The following is a 13,999-nucleotide window of genomic DNA, read 5'->3' as shown; positions in this document are numbered from 1 at the left end:
AAGGCCAAAACTAATACACCCTCCTCCCCCCCACCCACCTATCAGATGAGAGTTTGAAGTGATTCTAAAAAACAATAGAGCTCACCTAATATGAGGACAGAGAGTTGGTTTAAACCTGAAATTGATAACAGTGAGATTTCTGTGGTTAGTCAAATTCTAGATTTGGTGTCTATCCAAATAAATAAGTTTCACATTCATGTATAATATAGATCTCTACAGAGTCCCCTCTATATCTTTTTTTGGCAACTTTAATAGCACCTAGAAACACATTATAAAAATCTCCTACTGCAGTGGCTTGCAAAGAACTGGCAGGCATAATTCTTTGTACAACGAAAGTGTCAATACAGTGGGCACTGACAACACTAGGCTCCAACTGGTGTGCTGCTGGTGACAGTAATACAACTTGTTTGCTGTCAAATGTCATCTTGAAGTTAGACTAAAAGGTAGAGGGTGCACTAAAATACACAGAGTCTGATATCGAAATGTATTTTCTCAACCATGTCTTCTTGTTGCAAATGTCCTGCAACTGATGTGAGACACTACAATATTTCTATGTAAACTACTGATGCTTTTTAAGTCTTCTTCACTGTGCTGATGTGAGGGGGTCTCCGTAGTACTCTATCTCTTTGTCTGTAACACTATCCTTCCACAAAATCTATGCTTTAGTATGTTTTCATAAGTAAACCAACTGTCCATAAAGTCATGTGCTTCAAGAGAATAAATGTGTCTAAGATTCCTAAACTTAATATAATCTTCAAAAAGAATCTGTCATTTAGTATGTTAACCATATCATAACTTGTGTTACGTATGTCTGCAGTAAGAGAGAAAATATTAAAATTCAGAACCTGTTTACATATTTCAGATAGAAAGAATTTTTTTTATTGTAACATAAATGCAGTTAGCCATTTACATTTTTATAAATCAATGACAAACTAATTCAGCACCACATTACCGATGACACTAATAATGAATTTTATTAAGATTTAATTATGTGAGATTGTCTCTACTAGCTTATTCGAAATACGTGGAATATAAAGAAACGTGCATACATGACAGTAGTTCAACGTCATTTTCTTTCTGATATTTAACTGACTGCAGTTTAAACACAAAACAAGAATGTTGCAATTATTTCACAGCATTAAAGCTTGAGGTTAAAGCTTGTTAGATAAAGTACAGAAAAGGAAAAGATGTGGCACCACAGCAGTCAGCAGACTCGATGTTTTGTTTGTGTTTGTGTTTGTGTGTGTGTGTGTGTGTGTGTGTGTGTGTGTGTGTGTGTGTGTGTGTGTGTGTGTAATATTGTGTTATCAAGGAGAGAAGCCAAGATTCAATATATTTGATAGGAAGCTAATCATACAAAGTGGAGTACTGAAGACTCGTGCTGATCACATTCTCAGTACAGCCACAGTTTTAAAATGAAGTAAGGTACCAAAAATATTTTCCTGGAACACACTTATTAAGAGGACTCATGGTAATATTGATATCAAACTCATACATCACAAAAATAGTCATGTAGGTAATTCCAATACTGAAGTTATTATAACAAACAAAGGCATAATAGATCATTAGCAGGGCAGGTCAGAGCCGAGTCATATCTGTGCAGCTTCTAAACTATTACACTTATAAATTACATATTCTTAACAGTATACATATCACATATGACGGGGGAGAAAAATGTAAAACATCAGTACAAGAGGAAAAGTAGCTTCCAGCTTGTGCTTCAATGACAAAATTATAACAAAACTAAGGACCAAAGAAGTATCTGAAGTATGGTCAAATATTATGTTAATCACATTGCAGTAAGGCTCAGACACATAAAGCCTGTCTACTCAATAACAAACAACAAACATTTTCTGGCAGCTAATGAGAATGGTTTAATTTATCATTGGGAAACAAGTTGTGCTCCTGACAAAAGAATGTTAATAATGTTAATTAACTCAACAACATCTGGTGAAACATTCCTGAACACAACACCATGCACATACGTATGAAGTTTCTTACAGGGTAATATAGTTTTCTCTCCAAATCTTTCACACGTTCTTCAAAACTTGGAGCTGTCTGACGATAAAGAAATATTGAATAATCTTCAAATGGCTGTGAATTTTCATATCTAGCATTTGTCTGAAGCATTTGCATGCTTTTATAGAACTGTAACGTAGTCAACTTTCGAAGGTATTTTCTTCTTCGTTCTCTCTCCAGTCTATTTTGTCGAATTTCTTCCAAACGTTTCTCACGTTCTTCCTAAGCATTGTAACACATTTAGCTTCAAATACGCATAAGTGGTTTGGCAAAAATAAGTGATTGGGCAACACAAGGACATTTTTCAAGTACAATAATGAAATGATGAGATATAAAGTAAAACATTGTAAGTGTTTTAATGATAAATCCATATTACAAGAATAGAGAATTTTGAGAATAAGGCTAAAGTAACGATTGGACTCATGTTTTATTCAGACATTTGTTGTATAATACTAAGAATTTAGGACTCGCATACAAATAATGAATCACAACAATTACAAGATGCATAAGGAACCATGAGTGCAGTGAATGCCTAGTGAACAACGAGTGTACACATAGGCATGACCTGCACAGAATTAATGCATTTGTGATCAGTAGTGTTGGTTGAATCATCTGATAGCACAGTGTTTCTAAGAAGGACACTAAAACACAATTTAACTTACATCTCCAGTTTGTCTTTCTTTCTCCAGGCTCCTTCGCTTGCTACGTGACTTTCTTGAAGTTTCAGTCTTTCTTTCACTACCAATTCCATATGGAGTACCAGCTCCAGTAAGCAAATCTCTGTCTGAGGAAAATCGCTTCCTGCTTACAGCACTACGATTGTGATGCTGGGTATTGCTTATACGTCCAATGAGATTCACTTTTTGTGCTGGTGTCAACTGCTGCAAGTGGCGGAATTTAATAGCTCTAGGTGCTGCAGGGGTGTCTTCAGGTTCAATTTCCTGGAAATGAATGATGTCAACATTTTTTTTAAAAAAAAGGGTATTCCACTCCAATATCAGAAGCTACAACCTAAACCAAAGTTACTGTCACCTAAATAACAGAGGACACTGGTAATTACTCATATTTTCTTTGTTAGTACAAAATATGGGTAGACCCAACTGAGGCATTGTCTTCAAACCAAAGCAATATTACAACATACACAACTCAAGATTTTGTAATTCTGTTTTTCTTTTTCTTTTCTTTTCTTTTCTTTTCTTTTCTTTTCTTTTCTTTTCTTTTCTTTTCTCTTCTCTCTCTCTCTCTCTCTCTCTCTCTCTCTCTCTCTCTCTCTCTCTCTCTCTCTCTCTCTCTCCTTTTTTTTGTAGGTAAGTGTAGTTCTACATCTTTCTCTACATTAACCTAAATATCTGCCTATAAACAGTAAATGATTTAAGGAGTAACAACCAACTGAAAATCACAAGTATTATGTTGCAAATAAGACAGAAACAATACTGAAAACTCTGCTAGCTTCCAGATAAATTCCCTTCTGAAATATAACACACACGACACACACACACACACACACACACACACACACACACACACACACACACACACACAAATGCACGCTGTAATCACTGTAATGTACTGAGTAGTTCACAGACTGATCCTTTAATGTACAACCCTTTATCATTCATAATTTTGATGCTGTTACCATCCTGCAAATGCAATTAGACTACAAAATATTGTGCAGAATGTTAAACTACTGTTATTTTTTACAAAACTGCTTTTGCAGAACATTCTGGAAGAAAACATGATAATTTGAAATTAACTAAGAATTATATACGATCTATTCAAAGACTTGTAATGACTTGCTCAAATTTGTCCAAAGATCAGTGACAACGTAAAAATAAAATAATTATGTAATTAAAATGTAAATTAGAATAATTCTGGCATGATAGTTTGTGAAACTTCCTTTATTCATTTTTGTATCAAGATTGTATCTCTACCAAAATTGTGTTTATATAAAATACATCAATACATTTTGTAAAACTAAATATTGCAACTGGATACTTGCAGAATTGAAACTTGTAGTTACATGTCTAGTTTCACAGCCAGTTCAATAATACTTCATAAATCTTTAATTGGTATATGTTATTTATAGCCCAGTGATGACACCTGCATAGTTGGTCCCAATTGGAGCTATGTTACAATTAGTGTGTGTTAGTCACTGCCAGTTGTTAGTAAGTTAATTCTTGTCTGTATCTGTGCTGCCTTTAAATGTGCTCATCTCCATTCAAAAATAAAAATAATAAATCTTGACGGTATTTTTGGTCTGTTTGTTGCAACTACAAAAATGTGTGATTTTTTTCACCAGTTGTGTTTTGCTTTATTGATGTAAAGCATCATCAGTGGTAGTGATTTTTCAGCTGATTTCTCACTTACATTGGAAAATGAGGTCTGCTGGCACATCGACATTTTTCTGTTTTTGACACTGATAATGTTCTGCAGCACTATGCACTTATCATACCACATTTTTATGCACACCACTGTATTTGATGAAAATTATCAGTGTCGAAAACAGAAAACATTGATGTGCTATCAGACTGCATTTCCCAGTGTAAGCAAGAAATCAGCCAAAAATCACCATCACTGATGATCCTTTACCTCAATAAATCAAAATGTGTCTGGTGGAAAAAAAATCACGCATTTTTGTAGTTGCAACGACAGACCAAAAATACCCCAAGAATTATAAAGCAACTGCGGTCACTATAGCCACACAAATGAAGAAAATAAATTATAAACATTAAGAATGAGTGCAAAAATTATCTGGTTATTACTACACACTCTAAGTATTCCCCAGATATTATTTCCAAGTTCATTTCATTGTATGTTTCCATCCTATGTTATTGCCTCGTCATCAATAGTGGAAAAACCATTGTTGTCATCGCCATCTTCCCATAATGTGTCATGCTTTATTACATCCAGCAAATTTGTGTTAACACGTTCTTTAAAGAGTTTTTCCACCAATGGTAGCAGAATGGAGTCCCATGTACATTTCACCCACTCACAAATCTGCGACAATTCTAGCCACTTTATTTTTTCCACTTGGCATGAACTTGCAGTTTCCATCTGCCATCCATCTGTATATTGCTGTTTAAGTGAAGCTTTGAATGTCTGATTTACACACTTATGTAGTGGTTGCAGGATGGATTTTAGACCTCCATGAATAATGACCAACCCAGTTTTCCCTTTTTGTAACACATCTTGCACTTCCTGAGTTGTCTGCAGAAGCTGTGCAAGACCAGCATATCGCATAAATTCAGTAATGCACCACGGCAACATTGCCCACAGGCATCATCCAGTCAACCACAAGGTCACTGTGCTTCCACCCTTTTGAATTCACTCCCACTGATATGACTTTGACTGACATTTTCGGAATAGTTATACTTTTAAGTATCACAGAAGCTGGCACCTTTTGTCCATCACCAGTTACACATAACATGACTGTACAGCTTTACATCTCATTGCCACAAGTTCGTACAATGATCTGGACTCCCCTTTTGTGATCACAGTGTTGTCAGTGGCATCTCAAAATAAACTGGCATTTGATCTGCATTACCAATTTGTCACAATATACAGGAATGTTCATGATGCAATTTGATCATGTAGTGATGAAAAATAACACTTTTTTCTTGTGATCACCAGAAAGCCATTGAGCAAACTTAGTTTTCCTCCAGAAGCATAATCCATTTCAATTGAAAAATCTTGATTGCCACCCTAAACACCTAGAGCTGGCACATTTCACTAGCCACCATGCATCCATATTGTCACTTCTCATGTACATAATTGCACAGCGCTTTTTTTTTTTTAAAAAAAAAAAAAAAAAAGTCCGGATGCTTCACTTTTTGGCCTTGAAATGCCCAGCAATTACCGTTCATTTCTGCAGCTGTGTTTTGTTTTTTCACCAGTTGCAAATACAATCTGCGCTCATATTGTACTTTCTTCTCACTGCACAGTTTACAATGTTCTATGCTTCTTTGATCGTTTTAAGTTTTTTTTAAGAAGTGTACAAGTGACAAGAAGAACTTTCAGCCATAATTAACAAATTAACATTAGTTAATATTTCAGTTCTAATGTGCTAACGATGTATCACAGACTGAGGCCGCAACAATGCTATTGCTGGACGCAGAGCACTGCGAGTCATATAATAATTAACCCATGTACCCCAGTCTTTTCTCCTTACATTTTGGAAATATGTGTGCAAATTATTCATATCTATATGGTATTAGTTACGAGGACCATCATGATTCATTCCCTTTTGTTTTTCACTCATCAGTGAACAAACAAAAAAAGTCTTGCTACATCCTATTACATCCATCTTTCTATTGTCCTACAAATTTTTATGCATAACCTACACTAATCAACACAAAATTATTTTACCACATTCTTGAAATAACAGCTCCCAAATGTCAACATAATTTTCCATACAGAAAATATTATAATTTAAAATTAATGGCCAATTGTGTCACATCATTGTACTAGTCAAATAAGATGGTTGATATCTTTGTGGGCAGCCTAGAATTATTTCACTGCTTCCCAACATCAAAAGTTTGCAAGTATTAGCTGTACTGAAATAGTACCAAGAACAACTGTATAAGGTTTCTAGGCATGGGCTAATCATATCAACTACACTCAATTAGTTTAGAACCAATGAGGTGAAATTGTCACTTTCTCAATCTAGAATTTGTGTCATGCAGTTATTCCACTTCCTGTCTTTCTGATGCACATATCTAACTTATTGATTATTGAGGTTACATGTAGGGGTACACCATTGGATACACTGGTCAGCCAGAACATTATGATCACCGACCTGCTATCAATATAAACACACACAGGTGATTGCAGTGTCATCTGGCGAGAAATGACTGCTAATCAGACACATGCACAGTGCATGTAGCATTACGCAGTGTGCTGTCCGTGTGTAGAATGGGGAAGGCACATGATCTATCAGAGTTGGATGGAGGGCAGATTGCGATGACCCAGAGGCTCAGCACGAGCATTCTGGAATCTGCACAACTTGGTGGGTGTTCAAGGAGTGCTGTGGTGAACATCTTCAACATGTGATGAAACCAAGGTGACACCATGTCCTGACATCATGGGGTTGGGAGACCCACCCCTCATCACAGATGTCTGACATCACAGGCTGGTAAAACAGATCAGGCAGCAAACTGTGGCAGAACTAACATCAGACTTTAATACTGGGAAGAGTAAAAGGGTGTTTGAACACGCACTGCACCACACACTCCTAACAGGGGGCCTCTGTAGCCAAAGACGCATGCAGGTGCCAATATTAACAGCGTGACATCAGCAATTAGGACTGAAATGGGCACTTGACCATTGGCACTGGACATTGGAGCAGTGGCAGGGTGTTGCATGGTCCATAAAGCCCAGTACCTTTTTCATCAGGATGATGGGAGGGCACAAATCTGTTGTCTTCCTCCTTGACACCTATATGTCGGGTTGAAGGCAAGCTGGCAGCGGCCAGATTATGCTCTAGAGAACATTCATGTGAACATCCACAGGTCCAGAGAAGCTTGTTCAAGGCACCTTGATGGCCAAGGAGTGTAGTACACTGGTTGCAGACCACATACACTATTTTTTTTTTTTATGATGATCATGTTTCCCAATGGCAGTGTACCACATCACTATTCCAGGAGTGTGATGGGGTGGCTCGAGGAACACATTTGTGAGTTCCAATTGATGTGCTGGCCTTCCCAACACACCAGATCTGAACCTGACAGAGTACATCTGGAGTGCCACAGGGAAGTATGGTAGGTCCGCTGTTGTTTCCTATCTACATATATGATTTTTTGGATAGGATGGATAGCAATGTGCGGCTGTTTGCTGATGATGCTGTGGTGTATGGGAAGATGTCATCGTTGAGTGACTGTAGAAGGATAAAAGATGACTTGGACAGGATTTGAGATTGGTGTAAAGAATGGCAGCTAACTCCAAATATAGATAAATGTAAATTAATGCAGATGAATAGGAAAAAGAATCCCGTAATGTTTGAATACTCTATTAGTAGTGTAGTGCTTGACACAGTTACGTCGATTAAATATTTGGGCGTAACACTGCAGAGCGATATGAAGTGGGACAAGCATGTAATGGCAGTTGTGGGTAAGGCGGATAGTTGTCTTCGGTTCATTGGTAGAATTTTGGGAAGATGTGGTTCATCTGTAAAGGATACCGCTTATAAAACACTAATACGACCTATTCTTGAGTACAGCTCAAGTGCTTGGGATCCCTATCAGGTCGGATTGAGGGAAGGCATAGAAGCAATTCAGAGGCAGGCTGCTAGATTTGTTACTGGTAGGTTTGATCGTCACGCGAGTGTTACGGAAATGCTTCAGGAACTCGGGTGTGAGTCTCTGGAGGAAAGGAGGCGTTCTTTTCGTCAATCGCTACTGAGGAAATTTTGAGAACCAGCATTTGATGCTGATTGCAGTACAATTTTACTGCCGCCAACTTATATTTTGTGGAAAGACAACAAAGATAAGATAAGAGAAATTAGGGCTCGTACAGAGGCAGTCATTTTTCCCTCATTCTGTTTGGGAGTGGAACAGGGAGAGAAGATGCTAGTTGTGGTACAAGGTACCCTCCGCCATGCACCATATGGTGGACTGCGGAGTATGTATGTAAATGTAAATGTAGATGTAGATGTAGATGTAGATGTAGAAATCTGGCAGCAGAGTTCATCACCCTCTCCCTGGAATTTACGGGAATTAAGTGATTTGTGTTAGCAGATGTGGTGCTAACTCCCTCCAGTGACCTACCAAGGCCTCACTGCTTGCATTCCATCATGCATTGCCACTGCTATCCGTGCCAAAGTTAGACATACTAGCTATTGAGAAGGTGGTAATAATGTTCTGGTTGATCAGAGTAACTGAAACTTGGCGATTTTCTATGAGCGTTTATGATGCTTAATTTCGTTTAGAATCACCTCATACTCACTACGCAAATAATTTTCTCATTATGCTGCATGAACTGAAACATATAACTTGCTATATTTAAAACTGAGCTTAAACAATTGCTCCATACCCCCACACAGTGTTTGTCATGTATGTGGGCAAATATTAATTTTATGCTGTTATCAGCTGTTAATTGTGCGTTCAGTGACTGCTGTACCTTCAAGTTTACGGAAAATTGGTAATTTTTTTTGTGCCACTGTCAAATTTGTCAACATTTAACTGATTACTCATCACTTATGATGCTTTAGGGGTAAATAACTGAACAACCAAAAAACAACTCAACTTACAATTAATTTTATGAGCGGAAGTGGCCTTACAAAATTATGCTAACATACACAAAGTTGGAACACATTTCATGGCGAGAACTCTGGAACTCTAATAGCATGCCAAGCACAATTTCTCAAATAGCTAACCTATTGAAAATGAATATTTTCTTTTCTTTTTTGTGGTTCCTACCACATCACATGGATTAAAATCTATGACTTTTCGTAGAGTACTGCGAGTTCTGTGAGACTGAAAGTATAGTCACAGACTGCTGCTATCAACTGACCATTAACCCATACAATGTTGTTTCTTTTCCACATCCACATCTTCACTAAAACTGTGTCCCAAGCTGTACTCCACTGTAGACCACTGCTTTGCTTACCAAGATAATGCATTCATACATTTCATAAGAATACATTTTACTTATTAGTCATTCAAATGGTACCAAATTAAATTCACTACAAAATTAAGAATAACAATTCCCAGCTTTTTAAGTAACCATACAGGTTTTACATTAAATACATTTTATGAATGCATGCTGGGTACCACAGACAAAAGTCATTGTGTTCAAATTTTTTTCGAGCAAACAGTTTGGAGAGAGTTGCTACTTCTTCCTCATTTAGATTTTTTCTGTTTTTTAATTTTATGTTACTCACCAATTTAGGGTGTTTTATGTGGGGTATTTCACCTCTGAATGTGTCATAAATTTGAGACAAATATGACAGCATAGTTAGCTTATCTGGAATATCACACTGTTCCATTTCTTTACCAGTCATTACCTTTAAAAAAGAAACAAAGGCAACAATTAATTCTAAATAGCATAACATACGTCACAAAGACAGAAGACTTAGGTTCACCACTGATTACAAAGACTGTAAAAAGCTGAGCACAAGCTCTAGCTGGACAAGGATGAAGGAGAAATTAGCTGTGGTCTCTTCGAAGGAACCATCCCAGCATTCATCTTAAGTGATTTAAGGAAATCAAGGAAAACTTAACTCAGGACAGCTCGATGGGGATATGAACCTAGTCTCTCAAGGATGGTATTTGAGCACTTTAACAGATCTTCTTGCTGTAAAATAAAGGTTAACACACACACACACACACACACACACACACACACACACACACACACACACACACACACATCCATATATATACAGACACAAGCAGAAATATGTCTGCTTGGTAAGTCTTGGAATCTTTGTTTTTGGATGGATATGTGTGTGTGTGTGTGTGTGTGTGTGTGTGTGTGTGTGTGTGTGTGTGTGCGCGCGAGTATATACCTATCCTTTTTTCCCCCCTAAGGTAAGTCTTTCCGCTCCCGGGATTGGAATGACTCCTTACCCTCTCCCTAAAACCCACATCCTTTCGTCTTTCCCTCTCCTTCCCTCTTTCCTGAAGAAGCAACCATTGGTTGCAAAAGCTAGAAATTTTGTGTGTGTGTGTTTGTGTGTTGTTTTATTGTGCCTGTCTACCGGCGCTTTCCCGCTTGGTAAGTCTTGAAATCTTTGTTTTTAATATATTTTCCCATGTGGAAGTTTCTTTCTAATATATATATGATGAATATAATAGAGGGAAACATTCCACGTGGGAAAAATATATCTAAAAACAAAGTTGATGTGACTTACCAAACAAAAGCGCTAGCAGGTCGATAGATACACAAACACACACACAAAAAATACAAGCTTTCGCAACCAACGGTTGCTTCTTCAGGAAAGAGGGAAAGACGAAAGGATGTGGGTTTTAAGGGAGAGGGTAAGGAGTCATTCCAATCCCAAGAGCAGAAAGACTTACCTTGCAGGGGGAGGGGGGAAGGGACAGATATACACTTGCGCGCGAGCGCGCGCGCGCACGCACGCACGCACACACACATATATATATATATATATATATATATATATATATATATATATATATATATATATATACACAAGCAGACATATGTAAAGGCTAACACAGTACTACTTAAAATTTGTTTTAAGTACTAAGAGTAAAATGAATACATAGCTGATTATGGAAGTCATACTGTCATCACTACATACACTATGTGATCAAAAATATGCAGACACTCTCAAAAACATATGTTTTTCATATTAGGTGCATGCCACCTGCTGCCAGGTACTCCATATCAGTGAACTCGGTAGTCATTAGACACAGTGAGAGGGCAGAATGGGGCACTCCACGGAAATCATGGACTTCGAACATGGTCAGGTGATTGGGTGTCACTTGTGCCATATGTCTGTACGTGAGATTTACACACTCCTAAGAATCCCTAGGTCCACTGTTTCCAATGTGATAGTGAAATGGAAACATGAAGGGACACATACAGCACAATAGTGCACAGTCCAACCTCGTCTGTTGACATACAGAGACCGCCAACAGTTGAAGATGGTCACAACGCGTAATAGGCAGATGTCTATCCAGACATTCACACTGGAATTCCAAAATGCATCAGGATCCACTGCAAGCACTACGCAGGTAGGCAGGAGGTGAGAAAACTTGTATTTCATGGCTGAGCGGCTGCTCATAAGCCACACATCATGCCAGTAAATGCCAAACTACGCCTCGCTTGGCATAAGGAGCGTAACGATTGAAAAGTGGAAAAACATTGTGTAGAGTGACAAATCATGGTACACAATGAGGTGATCTGATGGCAGGGTGCGGGTACGGCGAATGCTCGGTGAACGTCACCTAGCAGCGTGTATAGTGCCAACAGTAAAATTCGGAGGCAGTAGTGTTATGGTGTGGTCGAGTTTTTCATGGAGAGGGGAGGGGCAGCTCGTACCGCTTGTTGTTTTGCGTGGCACTATCACAACACATGGCCTACATTGATATTTTAAGCACCTTCTTGCTTCCCACTGTTAAAGAGCAGTTCGTGGATGGCGAAAGCATCTTTCAACACTATTGAGCACCTGTTACTGCATGGCATGTGGCGGAGTGGTTACACAACAATAACATCCCTGTAATGGACTGGCCTGTACAGAGTCCTGACCTGAATCAAATAGAAAACCTTTGGGATGTTATGGAATGCCGTCTTCATGCCAGGCCTCACCGACCAACATTGATACCTCTCCTTAGTGCAGAACTCAACGAAGGAAGGGCTGCCATTCACCAAGAAACCTTCCAGCACCTGACTGAATCTATGTCTGCGAGAGTGGAAGCTGTCACCGAGATTAAGGGCGGCCCAACACCATATTGAGCATTACCAATGGAGGGCGTCATGAACTAGTAAGTAATTTTCAGTCAGGTGTCTGGATACTTTTGATCACATACTTTTCCACAGCAACATTTGAAATTACCAAGACTAAATGTACGGACTTAGACTGTTCCAGGAAAGACTCATAACAGTAAGGTTATTTTATTTGAAGTGTGGTACAGACAAATAATGTATAACACATGTAACTTACAGGTGGTATCCCCAGTTCTCTCTCTAATGTATCAAATGCTAGCTGGTTGTTGGCAGACACATCTTCTGGTTTAAGTGAGTGAAAATCTATGAGATCAGGCCTATATCGATGGATAATGGCACATAAAATCAGTCCATTCTTAAAAGAATCAGTCATATTTTCCACATGGAGATCACTATACAAAGCTACTTGCTTCTTCAGCCAGTGGAGAAGTGTGTCTGGATGTACCTGAGAATCTGTAAAGAAAATTGTACTCACAATTAAATGTACTCATATTATATGCAAACAGATACAATTTCAACGTATCTCATATTTCAACAGAAAGTTAGATATAAATCTGTTATTTATAAGACACTATTGACATGGTGTAAGTAGTGCAGTTCATAAAAAAAATGGTACAAATAATATGAGCAGCTTAAAAAATGAAGACAGTGTAATTTTATTACCAGTACAAAAAACTAAATTAATTAAATTTTCTGTAACAGTTTTACTGTTTCCTCCTACAATCCTATAACAACAACATTTTATAGTATGTAAATGCGGATCACACACACACACACACACACACACACACACACACACACACTAAATTTAATGCTCATAATATGTTCATCCCACCTAGTTTTCTTCATAATTTGTTAGCAATGCTTTCACTTTGGTATTTTATTATCCTTTCACACTTCCTTGAATTAAGTAACTGAACAATATCCAGTCACATTAATGTGACCACCTGTCAAAAGATTGAATATGATCTGCAAGGATAGGTACTTAATTGTGTTGGTCCACTGTACACCCAAGGAATGCTATGAAAATGTTCTCAAAACCATAACACTCGCTCCTCTGGACTGAGTCCTTCAGACAATTGTTACAGGGTGTTAGCTTTCTCACGTTTCATGCCGTACACATCAACGGCCATCTATCCAATGGAGCATAAAACATGATTCATCTGAAAAGGCCAGCACTGGTCACCAATCCAGCTGCAGTACTGGTATGCAAATTTCAGCCTTTGTTGCCAAATTCACTGAATGGTCATTGAGAAGACACTGTTGGTTGCTCCTTGGTTCAACTGGGCAGTCAGTTGCTCAACAGTTGCACATCTACTCGCCTGTTCACATCTCTGCAGCCATCGTTCACCCCCTGCCACATGTGGCCTCTGCTGCACCACAGTTGCCTCAGTGCCAGTTTTGGATAGCGCCATTTTGCCATGCACAGTGTTATTTTAACCATAGCACCACACAAACAGTTTACAAACTTACCTATTTCGGAAATGTCGGTGCCTACAACCTGAAAGCCAACAATCATGCCGTTTTGGAGAGCAGATAAAATACTTTGTTTCCGCCTGCAATGTTTTCC

At 38.3% G+C, this 13,999-nt stretch overlaps 1 protein-coding gene across 11 annotated transcripts in view; it reads right to left on the bottom strand.

Annotated features, from left to right (window-relative positions):
* The window catches only part of LOC126268005 (F-actin-monooxygenase Mical), a 505,795-nt gene that overhangs the window by 168,967 nt on the left and 322,829 nt on the right, over positions 1-13,999 (bottom strand). For 7 of the 11 annotated variants that reach the window (XM_049973383.1, XM_049973381.1, XM_049973380.1 and 4 more), the window contains 4 exons: positions 12,647-12,882; positions 9,896-10,018; positions 2,682-2,960; positions 2,002-2,241 (listed from right to left, as the gene is read on the bottom strand). In XM_049973383.1, the coding sequence (XP_049829340.1) occupies positions 2,002-2,241; positions 2,682-2,960; positions 9,896-10,018; positions 12,647-12,882 (878 nt within the window). The remainder of the gene's footprint in view (positions 1-2,001; positions 2,242-2,681; positions 2,961-9,895; positions 10,019-12,646; positions 12,883-13,999) is intronic. The other 4 variants (XM_049973389.1, XM_049973388.1, XM_049973387.1 and 1 more) reach the window with 1 other exon arrangement.

The sequence above is a fragment of the Schistocerca gregaria genome, chromosome 4 (assembly GCF_023897955.1).
Source record: "Schistocerca gregaria isolate iqSchGreg1 chromosome 4, iqSchGreg1.2, whole genome shotgun sequence".
In the NCBI taxonomy this organism is placed as follows: domain Eukaryota; kingdom Metazoa; phylum Arthropoda; class Insecta; order Orthoptera; family Acrididae; genus Schistocerca; species Schistocerca gregaria.
This window is presented reverse-complemented; position numbering and strand designations above follow the sequence as displayed.